This window comes from Somniosus microcephalus, chromosome 25 (assembly GCF_052327205.1).
Source record: "Somniosus microcephalus isolate GS21.2 chromosome 25, FLI_Smic_1.0, whole genome shotgun sequence".
In the NCBI taxonomy this organism is placed as follows: domain Eukaryota; kingdom Metazoa; phylum Chordata; class Chondrichthyes; order Squaliformes; family Somniosidae; genus Somniosus; species Somniosus microcephalus.
In genome coordinates, this window is record NC_141011.1 from 2247013 (window position 1) to 2272757 (window position 25745).

General features: G+C 42.4%; 1 protein-coding gene across 4 annotated transcripts in view; it reads right to left on the reverse strand.

The window, feature by feature from the left end:
- The window catches only part of tmem269 (transmembrane protein 269), a 207007-nt gene that overhangs the window by 78269 nt on the left and 102993 nt on the right, over positions 1–25745 (reverse strand). For 3 of the 4 annotated variants that reach the window (XM_085966779.1, XM_085966780.1, XM_085966777.1), the window contains exons 3-4: positions 17272–17419; positions 2280–2377 (exon numbers count right to left, since the gene is read on the reverse strand). In XM_085966779.1, the coding sequence (XP_085822905.1) occupies positions 2280–2377; positions 17272–17419 (246 nt within the window). Of the gene's footprint in view, positions 1–2279; positions 2378–17271; positions 17420–19129; positions 21102–25745 lie in introns of all 4 variants that reach the window. The other variant, XM_085966781.1, reaches the window with a different exon arrangement.

Sequence of the window (25745 nt, forward strand, 5' to 3'; positions counted from 1 at the left end):
AGTGCCCTAAGAGGGTGCTAATGTGTCGCAAAGCAACTAGCGCCCGGGCGCGGCGATGTTTGCACCACTCGCAAAATTGACCAGACATTTTGCGACGGCGCTAAACACTACCGCCACGATCTGCTGCGCCCGCAGATTGTGACATCAGTCGAGCGTGCAACGCCCCGGACCGGATATTGAGTGGCGCCCCCTGCCTTTCCACCTGCCGCTAGCAACGATAGGTTGAGGGGAACATTTTGCAGTCAGGAAGGGACTGGGGGAGCACTATTTAAAGGCGACCGCTTCCTGCCTTTTTTTGTCGGCGACATTTTTGCACCACGCATTCTGAGAGAGACACTTCTGGAGAGATTGAACGCTGTGTGAAGGAGTTTTGGGTACTGAGCAGCACTTTGCAGGTTCATTTTGATTTGACCTTGCTTGTATCGATTTAGAAGAGACTATGGGGGCTGCACTCTGAGCTCTTTCCCTGGGCCTCTCCATTGTTCTTTCCAGCAGGTTTGATGTACAGGTCTCTCCAGGCCGAGATTCAAGGCTGCAATGAGCAGGGTGTGGATGGAGAGCAAGATCGACTCTCCCCTTTAAGAATTGGCCGGCGCCAGTGTGTCTGTGTTCCATTGCTGACTGACATCACATGAGCTTTGCCAGCGCTCTGAGGTAGCATCTCACTCCTCGGCGTTAGCGCCTTAAGAGGTGTGTAGCGCCTGATTTAGCGCTCCAATCATCTCCAGGGGCGATAGATGCCAAGGTTGCAGTTGGAGGCAATAATTAGCGCCAGGCGCTAAACTTTGCGCCCGGCCGATAATTGCGCCCCAAACGGGGCGATACTGAATTTCTCCCCCAATGTCCACGTCGTTGCAGGCTGTAACATGCATGCATAGAAAGCCAGAGTTCATGGACTACAACGAAACCCCAACTGTAGGCAAACATTTTGGTATACTAGTCGCAACAGTATAACTGAGTTGTCAACCAACATGGTTAGACTGCTGATTGCATAGGAACGTAAACTCCAACTGTATGCAACCGTGTCCTTTTACCGAGTTATTTTACTCCTAGGCCCCGATATTTACTGGGGCAGGTTCCTTGAGGAGTTTTGTTTGGGAAACCCAGAAGTCTGTGTTTCACCGCTCTGGAGGAGGCCACACCCCCAGGAGCCAGCAGGGAGTCTGCAGCTGCGTTAGTTTTAGCGTGTGGGGGGGGGGGGGGGAGGTGGGGGGTGTGTGTGATCCCCGATCCCTTGGAGTGGGGTGAGGTTGGATCCTCGGCCGGCCAGAGTTAAACCTGGAAGACAGGTTAAATTGGAGGCATCATTATAATATTTAAATGGCCAACCCGTCTCCTGGGAGCAGGTTAGTCGGCTGCTCCCCCCCCCCCGATTAAAACCGGAAGTGGGCGGGTTGGGTTTGAGATTTTTTAAATTTTAACATCCCACCTGACCCCCAACCCCCACCTGTTTTTGGTGGTTAAAATTACCCCCATAGGAATCAAATATTTCTGAGCCTCAAACATGATTTTCAAGATCCCTAGTTTTTGTCTACAGTCATTGGCTGGGAAATTCCTACTTTGCTGGAAGTGTGTAAATGGAGTTTCCACCACACATCTGGTGAAGCTATGCAGTGAGAGCAATCCCGAGGGATTTCCCAGCCATTGCCACCAATTGAAAAGTTTCATTATAAACTGAGTAAGAAATAATCATTTAGATGATCATTAAACAAAGTAAGAAATTCATTGGTAGGTTCCAGGAATGTCAAACCATATGATGGAAATAACACCGTTTACCAATTTATATTAATATATATGCCGTGTCATTCTTCTTGCTAGTTAGCAGGGTTCCTGTTGGTGGCCATTTCTGCAAATCAATATGTACAAGTGAGTACTGCAATGAAACCTAGTTTGGTGCTTCAAGAGATGAGAAAATGCATTTAGTACAAGAATTTTTAAATGCCTTTAGGCATTTTTCTTGGGGTTCCAGAGACATTTTTAGTATTATAGTAGAAAAGGTAGAAGCATCATTTGTCATTTATAATGTTTCCTTTTGCATGGTAAAGTTTGCTGGTAGCATCAGAAAGGCAAGAGTAGCACCGTTCTGCATCGTCATATGAAAAGTACCAAAGTAGAACATTGTTTGTTTCAGCAGATTACTAACAAACACAAATACACAACTGTTTAATTTGGGTTAACTTAGGCTTTACCTCTGATATTGCACCACTAAACAACCACCTCAGTATTGTTGGGGTTGTTGCAACTGAAAGGTCTGCATGCCTGTTGAAGTCTGAACTTACCAAGAGCAGAACACGCATTAAGTTGTCTAGCAACAGCTCCATCAGCCAGGTCAAGGAGAAATCCCAAAAGGAGAAGCCAGCAAGCATAGTAGTGGTGCCTACGGAACAATAATTGAAGTTCTTAAAGAAAATGCTGTTGTTACTGAATGGCTTTATGATTATCATTGTCAACAGAAATTACACAGAATATACAGCACAGAAACAGGCCATTCGGCCCAACAAACCTTCATGATTCAAGATTCTTTTGTAGGTTTTAAACCATTTTGATGTACAGTGCATTTTACTTTTTGCACTAAAATGTTATGATTAATCTCACCACACTGTATTTGACTCCCCTCTCATTACCACCAGCAATAATGATTCATGGTTATTGATCTCTTCAGAAACAGCTTTGTTGTAATATAATTTTTAAGATTTAACTAAAAGCCAGCTATTTAAACCAGTGCTTTGTTTTGCAGGTCCTGAAGAATAAACAGACCTACTAAATCCAAGACTATAACCAGTTTATTTATTTTAAAACAACTGAGGGAATAAAGTCCAATGTGCTACAGAACCATATGGACCTTGGTTCTTAGGTTTGACTCCCAATCTGTCTAAATCTCTTCCGCACCTCTAATAGCAGTCTCTATTCTTTGATATTTAGAGCCTCTATACAATGCAATATGAAATAACTTACAGTAGGCAAAAACATGCAGATTGTGCTTCCTTCTGCAAGTCTAATATTCTGTTGAATATTTTTTTTTTACACACATTATAACCAAAAAGATTAATATATAGATTAATTCCTGAATGCTATTTACAAAACTGTAGTGCAAAAAAAATAAAATTTTGGTTAGACCTTGGTTAGGATCTAGAACTGCTGCAATTGTCCACAGGAATGGTTAGCACAGGATTCCAAGGAGCTCTGATTGACAGTATGCTGAAACTACACAGGGAAATGTGGTGGGTTGTGAACAAATGTAGTTATAATAATGATACTGCCCCAATCCACTTTACCCACTGTGCCCAACCAGCTTGCATTGTGTGATTTATGAACATAATGGCTGATAATGTGGCCCTGGTGCTGTTGCAGCAGCAGCGAAGCTCTTTAGTGCGCTGGGTATGCGTGTAGTGCTATGAGCTGAACTTGCACATTAGTGAGGTCAGTTAATTTAAATAAGTATTCAGTGCTCCCGGCGCACAAAACACAGAAACTCATTATCTGGCATCAGCAGCTCTTCAAGGTTGGCTGCTTTCAAATTGTACTGATACTGAAGAGTAGAAATGGTTGCAGCAAGAGTAGGACAACAAATGGTATCCTCAGGATACAATTCTACTGCAGAGAAGGGAGTATAGGGGAAAAGGGGGAAGAGTTGCACAAGAGCAGCCTGGATGGATGTAAGAGAGTCAGTGCAGTCTTACCTGTGATCAGATCCTGGGAGCTGCTGAGGAAGATATTTACTAGCCTCAGTGAGGCTGTTAAAGTAAGTATGCTCACTACTTGCTTAACTTTACAATGTTACCTAACAATGCATCTTAAAAGTACTTTGGCCAGAATTTTCTGCTGTCTGTGCGGGCGCAATTGGAGGCGAGTCGGAAGGGAAATTTGAAATAACTTGGAGTGGGTCGGGAACCCACCGTCATCCTGCCCCCACGCGCCTTTTCCTTGGGCGCGGCAGCGACCCGAACGGCAGAGGTGGGCGAGCTAATTTAGATGATTATTAGGTACTTGTCAGACCCTTAAGCGTCTTTTTAACCCAACCTTTCAAATTTCCCCGGATGACCATGAGAATCATGCAGCTCAGGAACCACGTCTGTGAGCCTGAGGCGGAAGTCCAATGGCCATTGATCCAGCTCATTCGTGCACAGCATGGAAGGCACAACAAATACTCCCACCCGATACCTGGTTACTTTCCTAAGGCAGATGCTGTTGCTGAGTGCATTGTCAGTACAGATTTAGCTTTCTAGAGGTTGCAAGTATATTCAGCAAAGTCAGGATCCACTGTCACCTCATTGGTATAACCTATCACACCACTGACAGATTGCTTCCGTCATCTCTACTTGACCTGCCATCTATTACATAAGCATGAGTGCTGTTCATACTGTCTCACCTTAGTCCTCAGAATCAGACCACGATGAGCCCCAACACTAGCAGCACCAACAACCTTCTCCTCAACCACCTGATGCTACACAGGACAGAGGGCATCAGCGCAGGACTGCACTGCGCCAGAGGCGATGCCTCCAACACAGGGTATAGAGGCAGAGGATAACCTTCCTCAACATGACTGAGCAGCAGTGCCAAAGGAGGCTCAGGCTATCGCACCAGGTCGTCGCAGACATTTGCAGATTGCTGGAGCAAGATCTGCAGCCCAGAGGAGCGGGTGGCCATGCCTTACCAGTGGCTGTCAAAGTCACCAGCGGCCTCAACATCTTTGGGCTCCTTACAGGGTTCTACAGCAGACACAGATGCATCACACAGAAAACTGATGCCCTGTTTGACAAGTCAGCTAATTATATCAACTTTGCCACTGACGAAGCCAGTCCACACTTTTTGTTTGTGCCTTTTTCTTCCCTCCCACATGGCAGCTGTCTTTCATTCTGCCAGCGCAATTCACACTTCATCTAGAGCCATCCTTTGTTTCTTAACCTGTCCCATTACCATCTCCTCTTGCCTTGAATATCTCTTAATGCCTCTTTACTTCTCCTGCCTTCCATCCTATCACAGACCTTCCCTTTTGTTCTTTCATCCCCTCCCCCATTTCCCAGCCCCTAAACTTGCTTTAAAATCTGTTCCATTTCCTGCTTTTTTCCAGTTCTGACTAAAGGTCTTCGACCTGAAACGTTAACTCTGTTTCTCTCTCCATGGATGCTGCCTGGCCTGCTGAGTTTTTCCAGCATGTTCTGTTGTTATTTCAGATTTCCAGCATCTGCAGTATTTTGCTATTGTATTACTGAGCGGGCGCTTGGCTTTGCCGCTCTGGCTGGCTTCTCAGTGCAGGGTGTCATCGACTGCACACGTGGCAATCAGGGCACCCCATCATCACCCAGGAGTCTTTGTCAACCACAAGGGCTTCCACTCCCTTAACGTGTAGCTGGTCTGCAACCATAGGAAGATCATCATGCATGTGTGCACCAAATTCCCTGGCAGCTGCCATGACTCTTTCGTCCTGCGCCAGTCCACCCTCTCTCAGCTCTTCGCTCCTCCAAACAGACTTTCCGGCTGGCTGCTTGGTGTCAAGGGCTATCCACTGAAGACGTGGCTCATGACACCCTTGTGGAGGTCTAGAACTTAGGCCCAGGAGAGATATGAAAGCCACATTTCTATCAGGTGTGCCATAGAGCAGACAATAGGCATGCTGAAAATGCGCTTCAGATGCCTTGACAGATCTGGAGGAGCCCTTCATTACGCACCAGCCAGGGTCTCCAGAACTGCCGTGGTCTGCAGCGCCCTGGAGGGAGTCATCTGAGAACCTGGGTGCAGCCCTCTGCCTCTGTGCAGTCATGTTTCCAAGTGTTTGGAACACTCAAAAGCTCCAGTACAGTGCCTGCACAATCCTAGATGAACCTTCAAATGTTGCAATGTGGCCATGGCTTCTTTATCTATCCCGGCTGAAAACACGTCATCGATGATGTCATCAGACCCTCACCATTTAATAGGGCCAAGTAATGCACAGGGCTGCTTTAATAGGCGCCATTAACGGAAAGTCAATCGTAGGAATGGAATGGAATGAGGAGCGGGGTCGCGACCCGCCACGGCGACCGCCCGCACTCGACCCGCTCTGGTACAGAAAATTCCGGCCTTTGTGTTTGTTGGTGGAGCATCACAGAGGGACAGTGCACAGCACTCTGACACTGGTGTATCTACTTTTCAAAAGCACAGGCATGCCCATGTTTCAGCATGGCACTTGATTGATGCCAGTCAATATGTTTATCCTGTGGTCCACAAAACAAAATAAAGTATGCAGCCAATGGTATCTGTGTGCTGTATGTTTAGAGACTGATGTTAGGTGGCTGTGATGCTTTTCTGACACTGGTTGTGGCAGGTTATCTTTTTCTCCATCTGTTCCAAGGCAATTGGCTTTTACGGGGCGAAGTTGAGCAAGGTGCGTTAGGCTGTGTTAATCTTGGATACCTAGGGCAGCTTGTTGTGCATATCTCCTCTGATCATGCCCTGCCAACTCCAGAACCAGCAGATAGAGAGGGATAGCTAACTGATTATCATTAGGACCCATTTCGGCAGAGCTCAATTAATATTTCCTCAGCTAACAGCCACAGGTAGCAAATGGGGTACAGCTTTAAGGTGTAAATAGCTGCAATCCAAGGACATCAGGATATAAAAAATCTAAACAGATTCCACTTTAAGGAACTGGAACCAATATGACTGAATAGGCAGTGCATGCAGCTCTATTTTAAATGGGTGCTGAGCTTGAGTAGAGCTGTTCAGGTACTGAGACTGAATTATAGGGCTATGACCTCATTTGCATTGCCTTAACGAGGCCAGCATATGTGTTGTGTGCTAGTCCTCAGCGCCAGATGCTTTCTCACTTTGTTATACCATGCTGTGCAATTTAGGGGCACAGTAGGCCTCAGTGGGAGAAACTGTAGGTCACCTGCATCTGATGCGCAGCTGCACTACAGGTGCTGGCAATCATGTTATTGACCCCATAATATAACTAGCCCTGGTTATGTCTCTGAACAGCTAATGCAACCCGGTTTGGGACATTTTTAGTTTCCATTTATTCCATGGTGGGGTGTCTAGCGGTGGGAGAGGAGGGGTTGATAAACCACCTATCCCTGTGACTGACATGGCCTTTCATGTTTTGTAGGTGATAATGACCATTGCGGTATTGATCCCATAGTATAACTAGCCCTGACTTTTCATGAGGTGGTCTTATGGAAGATCTTATGACTGAGATGATATCTACTGGCTTCTCTCTCCTTCATTAGCTGCATTATTCCTGTTGGACATCCATGCTTGTGGTGTCCTCTTCCATGGATATTTTTGTGCTTTCATTTCATCAGTAAGGTAGCAGACGGTGCCTTCTTAATGGGTATAACAATTCTTCAGGGTGTGTATGAATTGTTTATGTAGATATGGAGGTAAATATACTTATGGATGAATTTGGATTCCATTTCGTTTCAATTTTTAAAAAATATTGCTGTACAAACAAATTAAACTAATTTTTTTTTAACTATTCACTTACATGTTTTAGGCATCGAATCATGTTTTAGGGACACTATTCAACTAGAAATAATAGTTTGAGACTATTATCCACTTAGTGTGACATGGATCTGAGTTACCTTGTCAGCTGTGTCCACTGCAGGCAGAAAAAATGGAGCACTGTGCATCACTGAAGTTCAAATGGCAGCTAAATTTTAATGGTAAAGAGTTGATTGGACATCTGCCCTCTGCTAACAGAAGATTAAAAATAACATTTAGAATCCCAAAGCAGTCCAACTCCAGGTGGTCTTGAACCACTTACTGAACATTGGCTTGGTTGCCTCCATGCTACACAACTTGCACTGATATGAAGCGGGTTTAGCTTTGCATCAATGGGAAATGTGCAGTATCATTAGCCTATGTAAAGGCATTGCATAATGTTAAAAAAGAACTTACCCATATCAAAGCTTGGCGACTGTGTTCCTTTCTTTGTTCAGATTAAGAAAGTACAAGTGTTCTTCATTTTGCAGCATTATTTTGGTTGTATAAATTCCCGTTCTTTGCGCTAGCTTCTTTCTCAATACTTTTTGAGTCATGGAGTTGTTTCAGCAGTCTTCTACAGCCCTCTTGCTTTGAACATTTTGATTTTGGGTATCATTTTAACCCAAGAGTAAACATCCATTTGGTGTGAGTCTTAGGATTTCTGATCCTATTTCTTCTTTTAACCTTTCTATAGGCTTTGATTAAAAGATGCATTTGCTTGTACCATGCTCAGGTATAACTATTGTCTGACTGTATCAAGGAAGTGATCTCCTTAAACTCCAGCATGATGTTGTTGACATGGAAGTAAATCTCTTGAATAGTCTCCCTTACCCATTCATATGATGACAAAATTTCATTTGAGCACAAAATATTGTACAGTATGTTGTTCATGGCCCCCTTCCCCTAGGAGGAGACAGCATTGTTGAAGCCTCAATCCTCACTTTTGCAGTGTCCTGGACATGGATCTTCTATTTTCCATATGTATTCATGTACAACTTCTTGTATTCCTTTACTGGTGTTTTGAGCAATTTACCATACTTAGTCTGAACTATCACAGGAATCCACTACAGGTGAAGCAAATATGGCTTTGGAAGCCAAGGAGCATACATTCTTTCAATCCCAGCTAGAGCCAAGAACTAATTTACTTTCGCCAAACAACATTAGCAAAAGTCGATAAAGGTGATGAAAAAGTGAAACCTCGAAAGCTTGTCCTCTTTCAAAGCAACATCCTCAGGTAAGGGCTAACTGCACAGATGTTGCAGTTTTCTATAGAAATATGGCTAAAACTAGAAGGGTAAAACATATAACCTTCCCTTTATACCAGAGGACCTGAGAGGCTCCATAACAACTGCTATCAAATAACAACCACTCACTTCTGGGGACTGGTGCCTTACAACTTAAAAATGCTGTGGCTTAGACCAACAACAGACTGCTATACTTAGCATGCCCCTGATGAAGCAGAGACTGCATAGGGTGTATCAACTGTGCTATATGAATTGGAAAGCCTTGCATGGCTGCTGAGATGAGAGTTGAAACCCTCTTTTTAGAAACTTCTTAGTGGGCGTTTACTTCTGTGTAATCTGTCCCAGTGTTTTTCAACCGGCATCCTACAATATCAAGAGGTCCAGAGAAAGAAATAGCGAAGATGATAAGATGATGGTTAGTGCAGCGTACACAGACTCTCTGCACTACTGGGGACAGATGTGCTCTGTGACCACAATGTGGCCTGCCAGCACGTAGCAAACTGGGAGCCTGTCCATAAAATGTGTGTAAGGTTCATTAAAGTCCCACAATGTATTTAAAGTAGCAATCTCCCCATCATGTAATTGAAGCAGCTGAGCAGCGCTCTAGTTGCTGAGCACCCATTTAAAATGGGTGCTGAAGGAGATGCTGATCCGTCGCATAAACATCTACTAAGATTCTATATTTAGATAAGGCTGACTTCAACACAATGAGACAGAGACTGTCCACAGTAAACTGGCAAAAATCTGTTAATGGGTAAAACAACAGAATATCAGTGGGAGGTGTTCAAAAGAATTTAATGTAATACAGAACCAGTTTATACCCCTCAGGGGCAAGAGCTCTACTTGGCAAAAAAACCCAGCCATGGACGACTAAAGAGGTAAGGGACAACATTAAACTAAAAGAAAAAGCATACAAAAATGCAAGAACTAACGCAGATCCTGGCGACTGGGAGAGATACAAAGAACAACAAAAGGTGATAAAAACAGAGCTGCAAAAATGGAGTATGAAAAGAAACTTGCAAGGAATATAAAAATCAACACAAACATTTTTTACAATTATATTAGGAAAAAGAGGGTAGTCAGGAGCAATGTGGGCCCCTTGAAAACTGATGACGGTGATATTGTAAAAGAAAATAAAGAAATGGCGGACATGTTGAATAATTACTTTGTGTCAGTATTTACAGTAGAGGAAGAGGATTGCATGCCGGACATCCCAAGGAAACAAATATTGAATCAGGGATGGGGACTCACTAAAATTAACATAAGCAAATAACAGTAATGAAGAAAATAATGGCACTAAAGTGTGACTGGGTTTCCATCCCAGGATTTTAAAGGAAGTAGGCGAGAACACTGGAGATGCCTAAACACAATCTTCCAAAGTGTTCTCATTGAAACTTATAAAATTCTAACAGGACTGGATAGACTGGATGCAGGAAGGATGTTCCTGATGGCCGGGAAGTCCAGAACCAGGGGTTACAGTCTAAGGATAAGGGGTAAGCCATTTAGGACAGAGATGAGGAGGAATTTCTTCACCCAGAGAGTGGTGAACCTGTGGAATTCTCTACCACAGAAGGCAGTGGAGGCCAATTCATTAAATATATTCAAGAAGGAGTTGGATATATTTCTTAAGGCTAAGGGATATGGGGAGAAGGCAGGGACAGGGTACTGAATTTGGATGATCAGCCATGATCTCATTGAATGGCGGAGCAGGCTCGAGGGGCGGAATGGCCTACTCCTGCTCCTATGTTTCTATGTAATTTGGAAACTGTTCCTTTAGCATGGAAAACTGCACATGTCACTCCGCTATTAAGAAAGGGGAGAGGGGGAAACCAGGGAATTATAGACCAGTTAGCCTAACATCTGTTGTAGGGAAATTACTAGCCTATAATTAAGTGACTGAACACCTTGAAAATTTTCAGCTGATCAGAGAGATCTAACATGGATTTATAAAGGGTAGGTCGTGCCTGACGAACCTGATTGAATTTTTTGAAGAGGTGACTAAAGTAATGGATAGGGGAAATATCTATGGATGTTATTTATATGGACATCCAGAAGGCATTTGGTAAAGTGCTTCATAAGAGACTGTTAGCTAAAGTTGAAGCTCATGGAATTGAAGGCAAATTATTGATCTGGGATGAGGAGGTTGTTCAATGAGGAGAGATTGAGTAGATTGGGCCTATACTCTCTGGAGTTTAGAAGAATGAGAGGTGATCTCCTTAAAACATGTAAGATTCTGAGGGGGACTGACAGGGTAGATGCTGAGAGGTTGTTTCCCCTGGCTGGAGAATCTAGAACTAGGAGGCATAGTCTCAGGATAAGGGGTCAGGCATTTCAGACTGAGGGTTGTGAATCTTTGGAATTCTCTACCTCAAAGAGCTGTGGATGCTGAATCGTTGAGTATATTCAAGGCTGAGATAGATAGATTTATGGACTCTTGGGGAATCAAGGGATATGGAGATCGGGCAGGAAAGTGTTGAGGTTGAAGATCAGCCACGATCTTAGTGAATGGCGGAGCAGGCTCGAGGGGCTGTATGGCCTACTCCTGCTCCTAATTCATATGTTCTTATGAAATTTGCTGAGCGTCAGGAGACAGAGAGTAGAGATAATGGGCAAGTACCCTAATTGGCAGGATGTGACTAGTGGCGTTGGGGCCTCAACTATTCACTGTATTTATTAATGACTTAGATGATGTGATAGAAAGCCACATGTCCAAGTTTGCCGATGACACAAAGATAGGCAAGCAGTGTAGATGGAAGCATAAAATTACAAAGAGATATTAATAGATTAAGTGAATGGGCAAAACTGTGGCAAATGGATTTCAATGTAGGCAAATATGAGATCATCTATTTTGGACCTAAAAAGGATAGAACAGAGTACTTTCTAAATGGTAAAAAGCTAGAAACAGTGGATGTCCAAAGAGACTTGGGGGTCCATGTACATAGTTCATTAATATGTCATGGACAGGTACAGAAAATAATCAAAAAGGCTAATGGAATGCTGGCCTTTATATCTAGAGAACTAAAATACAAGGGGGTAGAAGTTATTCTACAGCTATACAAAGCCCTGGTTAGACCACACCTGGAGTACCATGAGCAGTTCTGGGCACCACACCTTAGGAAGGATATATTGGCCTTGGAGGGAGTGCAGCGTAGATTTACCAGAATGATACCCGGATTTCAATGGTTACATTACGAGGAGAGATTACACAAACTAGGGTTATATTCCCTGGAATTTAGAAGGTTAAGGGGTGACTTGATCAAAGTTTTCAAGATATTAAGGGGAACTGATAGGGTAGATAGAGAGAAACTATTTCTGCTGGTTGGGGAGTCTAGGACTAGGGGGCGTAGTCTAAAAATTAGAGCCAGGTCTTTTAGCAGTGAAGTTAGGGAGTAGAAGTTTGGAACTCTCTTCCACAAATGACAATTGATGAGGTCAATTGTTAATTTTAAATCTGAGATTGATAAGACTTTTGTTAACAAAATATATTAAGGGATATGGGGCAAAGGAGTTAGGTCACAGGTCAGCCATGATCTCACTGAATTGCGGAACAGGCTCGAGGGGCTAAATGGTCTACTCCTGTTCCTATGTTCCTATAGGGCTAACCTTTATTTTTGCCACATTTTTACCAGTCTTCAATGGCCAGATCCAGAAAGGGGCCAAAGAAAGCTGTAAGGGGATCTTGATAAGGTAATGGAAAAGGCAATTAGAATTCAACGTCAGTAAATGCGAGGTGGTACATTTTGGTTAAAACAAATATAATTAATATACAGGTACAGGAAACTTTGGTGTATCCAGAGGTTATATGTCCGGAATACTCGATCTAACAGCAAAAATCAGGAACCGTTTTCTATGTTTTTTTAGTTCTCGTTGCTTTTTTTTTTCCCAGTCAAGCACTGCAAGGTCTGTAGCTATAGTAACAGCTTCAGCTAAAGACGCTTGCAGCTGCAGCCGACTGTTCTGAAGCTGTTGCTAAGCAACAGGGTTTGTTGATTCACACGGAGCTTCTCAGTTCCGTATGTTTAAACATTGGCCCCGATTTTCGGCTTGTGTGGGGAATGGTCGGATTTCCCCGAATGTGGGGTTCCTGACACACATAAAAAAGTGTCAGCCAGCTCCACGCAATTTTCCCTCAATTGGCCAATTAATTCCCAGCGTGTGGGAAGCCTTGCTAATTGTCCAATTCGAGTCAGAAATCCCCACAGTATGATGTCATCATTCGTGGTGCTTTCAAGGTCAACAGCAAGCACTGCATCCTCTGAAGGCATCCAAACGAACCATACAGGATGGCAGAGAAGCCTGCAGCAGCTGTGGCCAGTGCCAGACCCCGAGCTGCCTTCAAATTCGACGAGGCTTCACTGCAGGCATTATTGGATGGGGTTAGGGCCCACAGGGAGGTCCTCTTCCCTAGGTCAGGGAGGAAGAGGCCTCCCACTGAGACCAATGCTGCATGGATGCAGGTGTCAGCAGATGCCAACTCGCTGGGAGTCACCAGAAGAACCTTGGCATTACATCTCTAACTCCTTCCTTTACTCCCCCACAGTACCATCCAGAGCCCCCGTCCTCACTGTGGAGGAGGAAGAGGCTGTGCAGCCAGACTCCTCAGAGGAAGCTCCAACCTCTGAGGGCGCAGCGTCAGCAGAAGTAAGCGCACCCAGCACCAGCGCAGACACTCACACCTCGGGGGGACCTTCGGGACATAGAGTAGTGTTGTCACCTGGTGCTTCACAGCTCACAAGTGAGCCTCAGCAGATTCTGGAGACAGGGACAGCAGTGGAGAGTCCTAGTCAGAGGGCGCAGGACTCTGCCAGCTCAGCTCAGCTGCGCTGCATGTCGACCCTCTGCCTCTGGGTCCATCTGCAAGAGAAGAGGTGATGGATCTCCATGCACAGATGCAGGAGTCTCTGGCAGGTTTTGTCTCCAGGGTCGCTGCAAGTGTGGAGCGAATGGAGGAGTCCATAGCGACCATGAGCAGAACCTTTGTGGAGTCACTGGCGCATGAACGCATCACCATGGAAAGGTTGGCAACCTCCATGGAGGAGATAACTCACCAGGGTACAGAAAACATGGTGAGTGCTCATAAGAGAATGACATCTCAAGGAGCGTTGGCCATCAGTTGAACAGAGAAACCAGATCTTCATGGAAGTCCTTCTGAGTAGGACTGCCAGTGCAGAAACGGGTCCCCATGGCCCCCTAAAGCGCAGCAAGGTGCTCTCAAGCCACTTCCAAGCGCTGGCCCCTTCTGGTCTGTGCAGCTTCAGGTGAGTGAGCAGCAGCCTGGTGCTCATCATGCTGTTCCTGGTTCTGCTGCTGCCGCCTCTGCTGCTGGAGATCCTCTAATGGCAAGAAGGGAAGGAAAAAAAGGCGTCCCATGCTTCTCGTAGATGCCTCCGCTGAGGAAGCGCTGAGTGAGGGGGGCAAGAGGGGCTTCCCAGGAGATCACATTGGAGAAGAGTGTGAGGCTCCAACCTTCCACAGCTGTGCCTAAGCCTTGAAGAAGTAGCCCCAAGCCTTCAGCAACAAGGTCCTTCAACATACAAGTGCTGTCCCTTTAAATCGCAGCTTCTCCATTGACCTGCAGCTGACAGCTAGCAAGCCGGCAAGCTTCACGCCAGCTCTCAGCAGCGGGGTTCTCCGCAGGCGGGTTTCATGTGGGGAAAGTCCCAAAGTCGCAACGGCCCCGGAAAATCTACCTCAACGAGGTAATTATTGGTAATTAGTGTGCCGACGACCAGTCCCGCCAGCGGCGGCCGGGACTGAAGCGGGGTGTGGGGAAACGGCGGTCCGAAAGTCGGACGGGGCGGGGAATCAGGCGGGGGGGGGGTCCCGACCTGCTTTTTCGCCGATTTTTGCCCCCCGGCCGCATGAAAAGCCGCCCGATGGTGGCCAGAAAATCGGGGCCATTAACTCTGGTATGTCCGGCACTTTTGATGTTACGGCACCAGCTCGGTCCCGTCAGTGCCGGATATCAGAAAGTTTCCTGTACTTTGAATGAGGGAAAACTGGGTGATGTGGAAGAGTAGAGGGATTTGAGGATTCAGGTCCATAAGACAGTAAAAGCACCACCTTTATGAACAAGACCATAAAAAAGCTAATGGAATACTGGGATTTGGGGCAAGAGATATAGAATATAAAAATTGAGATGTAATGATGAATCTATAGGATACCATAGTAAGATCATATGTACTTGGAATACTGTGCCTAGTTTTGGGCTCTACAATATAGAAAGATGTTGAGGCAATAGAAAGGTTACAGTACAGATTCATTAGTATGCTACCTGGTATGAGGAAATAGAAATACAAAGAAAGATTCAAAAACTTGGGGTTGTTTTGTTTAACAGAGGGGTGATTTATTAGAGGTGTTTAAAATGGTTAAGGATAGGACCAAATGCATAGCAACAGATTGTTTCCAGTGACTGAGAGCTCTAGAGCCAGGGGACATAGATATATGATTAAATTATTTCAAATCATAACCACTGCTCCCATTTTTCCAGACAGGTAATGGTTCCGATGTTGCCATTTATATCTCCTCTAGACCCATCTTTTGTTTCTTCACTTGTCCCATTACGAACCCCTTTTGCCTTCGACTATCGTCCATTTTGTCATTTAAATCATTCCTGCCTTCCACCCTGCCACAGACTTTCCCTTTTATTCTTTCCTCCCCTCCCCCCCTCTTTGCCTCTGTACTTGCTTCAAACCTGTTACATCTGTAACATTTTCCAGTTCTGACGATAGGTAATGTAACATTTGCATATTGAATTATCATTGGCCCGCAGGCATCTGTAAGGAATACCTATTATATTCACATGTGATCACATGCTGAGTTGTCATTGGCCTGCAGGCATCTTTAAGGACTACTACTGTTTGGAAGACCCAGGCTAGGGGTCCTAATGCCAGGCTTTTCCCCACAGATGCTGTATGAATAAGATCACAGACCTAATGCTTAATAAAAGAGTTAAACTGTAATACTCCTTTGTCCTGCAATTTATTAGTTTTATACAAAGTGTGTAAAACAAGACAGGTAACATGACCTGAAAAGTTAACTCTGTTTCTCTCTCCACAGATGCTGGCTGAGCTGCTGAGTATTTCCAGCATTTTCTGTTTAGATTTCAGATTTCCAGCATCCGTAGTATTTTGCCTTTTGATTAAATGTGAGACTAAGGACAGAGAGCAGGATAAACTTTTTTTCTTTACACAGAGGGATGTGAAGCTGTGGAATGCACTCACAACCCTGATCTTTCAATTAGCTTTCCTGACCCCAATGCTTGCAGACATTGTTTATTGCTCCTTTTGTTAAGGCACCATCCCTTTCCCTTTCAAAACTGTCATTGTCATCCAAACTCCTGATAAATCTCACTTTTGACCCATCTATCCTGTTCAACTACCGGTCCCACCTCTAACTTACCTTTCCATTTAAAGTCCTTGATTGTGTCATCATTTCCTTTCTCCAAACCCATCTCTCCCAAAACCTTCCGTTCAAAACCATTATCCGGCTTGCACCCTGCTCATCGCACCAAGAAAAAGTCTAAATTACATCCTGTGGCTGTGATTGGAGTGCATTTTCCCTCCTTGTCCTCCTCAACCTCTGTGCAGCATTCAAACACAACAATTTTCTCCATCAACTCTACTCTTTTGTCTAACTCTGTGAGCTGCTCTTGTGTCATTTGGACCTGTCCAAACATAGCTAGCAACATCTCCAGCAACTGATTCTCTTCCTGCCCATGATGACAATCACCTCCAAAGTTTCTCGAGGATCTATGTTTGGTTCCCTCCTCTTCATGTCCTGCAGCCCCTCGGTGACATTATTCACAGGCATGGGATCAGCTTCCAAAGCATACTTTCCAGCTCTACCTCTTCACCACTTCCGTACTGTCAGATTCCTTGACTGATTAAGTCAAAGAAGTCAAAACTTGCTTCAAGTAAACACCAGGAAGATTGAAACCATCAGTTATATCCCTTGTTATAAACTGCGCTCCCTTGCCACAGATTCCATCTGCTCACCTGCCTAACTGAATCAGGGCATGGGAAACATTGGCAGCCTGATTGTCTTGCACTAGAGTTTCAAATCCCACATCATTAAGATGTTTACTTCCCCCTCTATAACATCCCTGCCTCCGCCACTAGCTCAATCCACTGCTGCTGAAACCCTTATCCAACCTTTTGTCACCTCTAGACTCAATTTCTCCAATCCTCCTTGTTCCATAAACCCCAATTCATTTAACACAGCTGCCTGTATCCTGTACAAAGTTCCACTTGCCAGTTACTCCCATGATCACTGATCTACACTAGTTCCAACACAGATTTTAATTTATTGCTCTCATCTTCAAATCCCTTCATGGCCTGCTCCACCCTCCCATTTCAAATTCCTCCAGCGTTATGTCCCTTCCCACATCCTTTGGTCTTCCTAGGTTGGTCTTCCCGCATTTGACTTCATCAACTATTTCCATTCAATTTAAGCATCATTCCCAATTGTCACTTTTGTAATGAGTCTTTCTCAAAGAAATGTTAATAAATAATCCAGATGACTATCCCAAAGGAATATTCACTTTAAGTAGGTTTTTGGTACTTACCCATTTAAGCTACACAGAATTGAAGACAGTCCCATCACGAGATTTGTAAGAGATAGTGCATTGGCAGCATTCTTGCGTGCAAATTCTTGAAACTGGACCCGGCCTGCCTGCTCACTAAGAAACAACTTCTTAGCATACTGGAAAATACCTAAAACCAAAAATGCAGTCAATCAGGTAACTACAATGTTAATTATAGTAGCCACTTCTAGAACATCTCTACAGGACATGTGGGGTTTGGTAAAGAGGAGAAAACCTTGAGCAAAATACTACACTGCTGGCATTATGCATTCCTCAGTTAAAAAAAAGTGAAAGTCTGCTCAGGCATAATGTAACTTGGTCTACCTGAAAGGTTGTGGACAAGCAATACATTTCTGGATTTTGGATCAATGTAGACATTTCTTCCCCATCAACATAAAGGGCTCAAAATTACTAGCTGAAGACCTCCTGTTCAGTCCATTAATAGCAATGACTCAGTTCATGAATTTGGTGGGACCGGTTAGCTAGCAGCTGAGGTGAACAAATAAACAAAACTTGTTGTGAAGGTACATTGCCCAAGGGGAACTTTAGTAGAATATTATTTATTGCTAGTACTTTGGATCAGAGAAGGGTTATCATATCAGTAGAGATATTCGCTGTGAAACAAAGAGCAGACATAAATTGCATTCTAATGGGCCACCTTTTAGCATGGGACCAAGAATGGGCATGTGGCAAAACAATCCAATAGGGATGTCATGATATGATTTAATATTTTGATAATCTGATTACTTTTTGCATCAATATCATTATTGCAAAATACCATTAAGAGTAATCCACAACAATTTACTGGAATCATTAGAATTTAGAACTTTTTGCTGAAAGACTATATGGTCATCTTAACCTTTTTTTGATATGCCAGGGTTATCCTTGGCTATTGTGATGAATAATTATCATACTGGAAAAAGCAACAAAGTAACAGTTGCATATATAAACAGATATCAGTATATGTAAATTTCAAGACATCCCAACCTTAAAAGCTTGTCTAACATAATCTCAATATATTCAACATTAGCAGAACATTTGTGTAAGTGCAGTCAAGTCAAACTTGTTTTGTATGTACTGTGATTGTTTCTTATGCTGAACCAGGATGCCCTGGGTCAAAACCTTCAGTCTTTGTAGTGGTTATGGGCATTATTTGGTGAATCCAGGCCTGTTATCAATGCATTAGTATGGAGGAAGGCTGAAAAATGCTCAGTTTGCATTTGCACTGGGTGAGTAAGAGATGTGACAATGTGCTTTGAGTCCTGGTATTATTAAAACAGTAATGCCCTTTGAAAATTAAACTTTGGTTATTGGCGGGAATAAGATGGCCACTCCCTTCCAGTAATTAAAGTGCATAATGAGCTAAATGGCAAATATTATAGAGCAGGCCAACAAAAGAAAAAGGTTCAGGGCTCATAAATTCTACACAGAACAATGGATATTTCAAACGTTTGGGAATGACCGAACTAATTAGCAATCATTGGGGTTAATTCTTGGTTTAGCTCGATTCAGATGTTTAACCTTCTTCCATTCAAAAAATAAACAATCCATAAAACTGTGGGCCAAAGGAACCATGTTCCTTTATCCTTGAAATAACATTTGTATAGCTCTACTAATTAAAAATGGATTTTATATTGAAAATAATAACAAACAATTCTGAAATGTTCTGCTCAGTAACTTATATTTAACCTACTGGTTAACATAACTTAGAGGAAAAACTCCGGGCTCCAAACAACTTGTATTTTATGTTAATTTCTTCTCCAGTACCTGGTTCCTAGGACTAATTCATTTTTATTATTCCAACTAAGCAGTAAAATATATGTCAAAGTGGATGTCTCACCTTTCCTTGCAGTCTCCATCAACTGCTGGATAACTTATAGGCTTTTGGTAGCATGTGTTGCCAGTGGTTACAAGAAATCAAGGAAACTACACTATAATTGGAAACATTAACATAGGAGGGCTTTTGTTATTAAAGAAAGAAGCTACTCTGCTTTAACTAAAATATTAATGCTTTTGTCATCCTGGCTTAGATAAATTTTCTTTATAAATCAATCATTTCAAGCCTTGCCACTTTGGAATCAAGACTTCAAGACATTACTGCATCATGCAGTTAGTATAGCATTTTAGTAACATTTATTTTACTTAAGAAAAACAGAAGTCACAATTTATTGGGCTGCTAAAATGGATATTGTTGCTGGAAAATGCCGAGTGTTAAAAAAAAAGGCTTTAAATAAGGGAAGGCTTATTGATGTTATGGCCTGGAATTTGTGGTGAGCGGTGACGATCACCACTGACCTTAAAGAAAGCTGCCCACAAAGATTTTGCGATCTCTGTGGCAAAAACTTTAGCTTTCTCAACCTTAATTTCATTTTGGCAGTGTCAAAAGGTGATCTAGCGTACAGCAGCCATGATGTCATCAAGCTGTCTAAGCAGCCAATCACATTGAAGAATTCGCAGAGACAGAAAACCGGGAAATAAAAAGCAGCTTTTATCATTCACTTTAAATTTTTTTTACAAAGAGTGAAATAAAGATTGGGACATACACGTGGGGTTAAGGTAGACACTTAAATATCATAAACTTAAAAAAAATGTTTTAAAATATTTTTATTTTAAAAAATCTAGTAATTTTTAAGCATAATGGAGAAATTTGACATTCCAGAAATATAAAATTAGTTTTTCAGGGCCAGAACGGTTCTTCAGCAGTCAATACACCGTTAAAAGACCAGTTACATCTCTTTCAGCTAGGCTTAACTTTTTATGGGGTGTTTAACAGCGGTGTTAGAGCTGAAAAAGGGAAACTGTCAGTTCAAGTGATTTCACTGATTGCTGGCTATTGGGAGTTCTACAGCGCAGCCTGTGGCAGAGCACGGAATGAGTGATTGCAACTTCAGGATTCCCACGTTTATCTGCGCATGTGCTAAATCCTGAAGTTAGTCAGTTTCAAAGGGGTAATGACGGCGAACGCTGACATTTTCGCTGTCATTACCACCGCAAAATCCGGGCCAATGTGTTTAAATAGATTTCGCTCTATCAATGATCATTGCTTTATTCTGCAAGTAAACATAGGTACTTTAAAAACACAAAACTTCTAGATTCCTATGCATTTCAGCAAACCAGCATGTTATCTGATGATCCCCTCAGTTGCCACCAAGTATATGAAGGTCTACTTAAAGCTATTCTGTGAATAAAAGGCTAAAAATAAATTAGTGATGGGAAGAAGATAGTGGAGGATTGTTTGGAAATTATTGAGAGCCTGGAGGTCTCTTATAATCTTAGTCAAAGCTAACTCTTCCAATTATCATTTTCACCAGTAACAATAACAGGGTAAAAAAACATGTTGGCAAACTTTTCGAAAACAAAGAAAACAAAAGTAACAGTAATATTTCTTTCATTCCAAATTATTTTAGCTGGGATTAATTATACTTTTGAACCATTTAAAATTTAGCAATGAATGGAAAAAGGGTGAAACCATTCATGTTTGAGTTAAGGATATTTTTCTCTTTCACAAATCACCTTACCACACTGACATTTTAACAATTTCAAAAGCAACTTCCCCAAACCTAACAAGCATATGCCAAAGAAAGGGTTAAAGAATTTTCTCTATCCCTCTCCCGCTGCCCATTCCAACCATTGGACAATGACATCATGCTGCTTTCCCACATTTCCCAACTTTCAAATGTGCGTGCTTTTTAAATACCTAAATGCTAAGCTTTACGTGGGAGAAAGGCTTAAGGTTCAAGTCCTACTATTGTGTTTTGCACCCTGTACTTCACGTGTTTTCCAAAGCCAGCCAAGTTCAAGTCTTTCTCGATCTGAAAGAAAACAGCAGATCAGAGCAACACAGTAGCCAACACTACAGTTTCAAAATGTCTGCTAAACCAGTATTGTATAGAGACCCCACTCAGAAGATTCTAGGTTTTAAAAAATCCTTCATACAAATGGCATCTGTTCAAATCATACTTCCCTTATATTCAGTTAAAACCCTTAGAACATAAAAAATTCTCTATGCAGTAGTAATCTGCTGTGGAAAAAACTCACCATAATTCACCTAAAGGGCAATAGCATCACATGATATACGTCAATCAACAGTTACGTGACACATTGTCTAAATCTCACAAGTATGCCCAATTGTATAACAATTTATAAAAACTTAATGTGATTTAAAAACATTTAGATTACCTACCGTAGGTATGATCTTCTCATTCTTTGAATGCAGTTCAATCTCCACATACAAATGAAATGTCTGTGATCTAAACACTGGCCCTTTAAGATTTTAATGACTAGCGGTAGCTGTGTGACCATGTGGTTCCTCCCAGCCACCGCTGCATATAGGGTCTTATTCTTATATTACACCTCAGGTCTTTTGTAACAGGCGGCAATAAGTTAATGCAACTAAAGTACACATACATGTTGTGCACACCACAAAAAAGAAAGCTCCGTATCAGGGAGAATTAAGTTAGAGAAAGATGGCAGCTTTGAACGTAATTCAGCCTCCACATACAAAGAATGAGGAAGACCAATCTAAAGGGTGGTCACTTAACATTCAACCTCATTTGTTCCTCCACATACAAATATCACCAAAATGGTCAGAAAACTGAAGTAAGCAACTGTAATTTAATACAGACAGTTGTTTGGAGGACAGTAATGCCAAAACACTTAATGACTTGCATTGCTTTGTGAAAGCATATCAATTCCTGTGTACTGCATTGTAGAAGAATGAAAAAAAAGTCACATATTGGCTCAGAACATGGCCACAGCATGAATAGAATGTGCCTCCCTAAATTTCCATCTCTCTTTCGCTCGCTTTGAAAATTTCTCTAAACCCATCTGTGACTCATGCCGTGGGACATTTTTTAGGTTAAAGGTGCTATACAAGCGGTGGTTGCCCCAACTATTTATGGTTAATTATGGCCAGCTGAAGATCATAATGGGATACATACGACTACCTAATTTAGGGAAATGATTGATGGGTAACAATCTTATGTAATGTTTCATTACCCAAAACTACTTAAGTGGGTGCAAGTCCCTGGTTCTATGTGGAATTTAAGGCTCCACAGTCAACTCATGATTATTAGGGTAATGTTTCTAAAAACAAAGGAAACTAATTTTATGGGGAAAATTTTAAATGTGATCTTAATATTGCCCTATCTAAATACCAAATAATACAGTAAGAATTAACCATCAAAATATGGAACTCACTTACTTTACAGGTGGAGAGCAAAATTAGAGACCATCAATATAAGATAATCACCAAGAAATCAAATAGGGAATTCAGAAGGAACTTCTTTACCGTGAGAGTGGTGAGAATGTGGAACTCGCTACAACAGGGAGTGGTTGAAGTAAATAGTATAGATGCATTTAAAGGGAGGCTAGATAAGCATATGAGGGAGAATGGAATAAAGGGTTATGCTGATAGAGTTAGATGAGGAAAGATGGGAGGTTGTTCAAGTGGAGCATAAACGCCGGCATAGACTGGTTGGGCCGAATGGCCTGTTTCTGTGCTGTATATGTAAGTAATCTTATGTAAAGTGCAATAGCACAAAATCTGGAACTTAAAGACGATGGAACAGAATGTCTGCCTGCTGTTTTGGCTCACCGAGACCCTGGGCTAAACCCATAAAGGCAGCTTCCTGCACCAGCAGCAGTGGAACAGGGATACCCACCCAGTGGAGCAAACAGAATCTGAGTGCCACTTTGCTGCTCCAAAAGGGGCAAACATAGGTCAGTCAAGTTGACTATTTCAGGCAAGCAGTTTTCTTTTTGATCATTTCCATGCTGGCAGGCCCAAAATCCAACGGAATCTGATCCTTCAGGGATTGATTGCCATTCAATTTGTTTCCAATGGTATCCACTTGCAGCCCAGACAGCATCTACACTTGCAGCAGGCATATGTACCATTGGGTGTTAAAAGCGTATCTGGTGGGATTGCTGAAAAGTGCAGTAACACCCAGAGATACCCAAAACTACACTTGGGATATGGGGCAGCAGAAGAAGCCCTTTACCTCCCATTAAAATCTGCTGTTGATAATCGGAAGTTGGGGTTCTGCCAGCTTCCGGTCCTTCCAATGTTCCTAAGAACAAGCGAAATTTCTGGGTTCATCAAACAAATCAGACAGAATTTTGTAATGAGACCAAGCTCCCAGGTAAATATTAAAGAATTAATGCAGTTTCCAAAAGGTAGGTGCTAGGTTGTGAAGGTTATGGGGAATGAGCAGAGGAGTGGGATTAATTGGACAGCTCTACCAAAGAGCTGACACAGGCACAACGGGCCAAATGGTCTCCTTTTGTGCTATATCATTCTATGATTCTATGGCTGCCATGTGAAAGCTCAACTAGATAGGTGACAAATCCTGAGAGACCATACAGATTGTAAATTAGCCAGAAAAGAGTTGCTCCAATCTGGTCCTCATTCAGCAAAAAAAATATTGCTGCTTGTATGTAATCATGACAAGCTAGCTGGCCTTCAAGACGAAGAAGCATGTTTTTCAGTGAGTATGATGTTTGAAGCATTAACCTTATCTCCTGTGATTAGAAAAATGTGAAAGAATGCACTTCGGAATCTCTCTTCCAAAGAAATTGATAGAATAGCAAGCTGTTAAAGAAAGAAGAAAAAAATGCAATTATATAGCACCTTTCACGACCTCAGGACATCTCAACACAGTTCAAGCATATGAAGATTTGGAAGTGTAGTCACTGTTGTAAAATAGGGAAATGCAGCAGCAAGGTTGCACAAACAGCAATGATATAAATGACCAGATAATCAGTTTTAGTGATGGTGGCTAAGGAATAAATGTTGGCAGGATACTGGGAGAACTCTCTGCAGTTTCTTAATGGACCAATCTCCTGAAGCAATTCTTCGCAATGTTCTGGAATGTCATTAACATTTTGGGATCGAAACACATTGTTTGAGCAGTGCTTTGTCAATTTATAATATTTATAAGATATCAAATGCAACATTTTAAAGCAAGTAGACATTGAACAATAGGTGAAGGCCTTGTTAATGGGCTACCAAATGTGAGACAGGACAGCCATGAGATTGTTTATATTTGCATGTTACTGTAGCCTCTGAAGAATGAGATAAACCCAGTGGTTGGTTAGCTAAAATGGTTATATTATTGAGAAAAAGCACAGATGGTATACTTTGATTTCAATCAGTGAAGATCCATTGTTGGTTAATGAGGTTAGAAAAGGCTTTAGTCCACACAAATTTAGACAGGAAAGAGCTCTGTCTCAGATGCCAAATTGGGGTGGGCGAATGCCCGCTGGCTGTAACAACAGAACCAGAACTGGCCAGTTAACTTAGAAAGTTAATTTGAAAATTAATTTTCACCTAAGAAACTGGCAGTTTTGTTTTTATGTAATGAGCGATAGGAAATTGTGGGATTTCACAGTGAAGTATGTGGCCTGTTCATTCATGTATTTTATGTAAAATAAATAAGTTTGTTGGTTCTCAACTGTGCTTCGTCCTGGTAAAGTGTTTCTCAGTTCATCTTCCTTTAAAGAAAGAAGAACCTGTGTGGCAGCCAATATGCGCATAGCAAGGCCACACAAACAGGAATAAATGACCAGATAATCTGTTTTAATGATGTTGACTGAGGGATAAATTTTAGCAAGATTCACTTCTATGAGTGCTTCATGAACAAGCAGCTCATATACGCAAGTGGAATCTGGAGTCTAACAACAACAGCCATCGTTGTGGTTCTGGATGGAAGACTCGAAGACCAATGCAGTTAAAATCTTCGAACAGAATCATCCCAGAGTCCATCCATGTAGACAGATCAGATGCCAGCTATGGCCTCAAAAAGGTACAAGCAACAAGCGTTCTGTTATGTCTCCTGGGTCATGCTATTGTTTAACCAGATACTGGCTAGTAAGGATGTACTCTAGATTGTAGGGGCGTGAGGTACACTCACAGGAGTAAAAGCTGCATAATTGTAACAATCATCATGACATTTGTATTCTAGGTAACCCCATCTATCAAAGATATTTAAACTAATGTGAAAGGGCAAAACCTGAACGATTTCAGAAAGTTCACCAGTTCCAGTATAGAGACCCCGCGCAAGGCAGGAGTATCAGGGATATAATACAACTTTAGGAGCTATACAGGTATTGAAATAACAACCAGAGGAGCGAGTTCATAAAAATATCTTCCTCTCAATCCTCTCCAGAACTTGATGATTCAATTGGATCCTTGGAGTCTGATCTAACATTGTATGGGCTTCTGATAGGCAAATAAGACAGCCTTCTGTATAGTCCACTCTTTTTCCTCTTGGCAAGACTATGTGCTGAGCAGGTGGTATTAATCCTGTCATGTGTGGTGCAAGGTCTCATAACCCTCCTTTTGAATCAGCTTCTTAAAAGGATGGCATTTGAGCTATTCCAATGCCAGCTAATGTCAAAGTTTGCAGTGAGCTGATAGCAGTTCTTCAAGTTTCAGAAGCCCCAAACAACTTCTC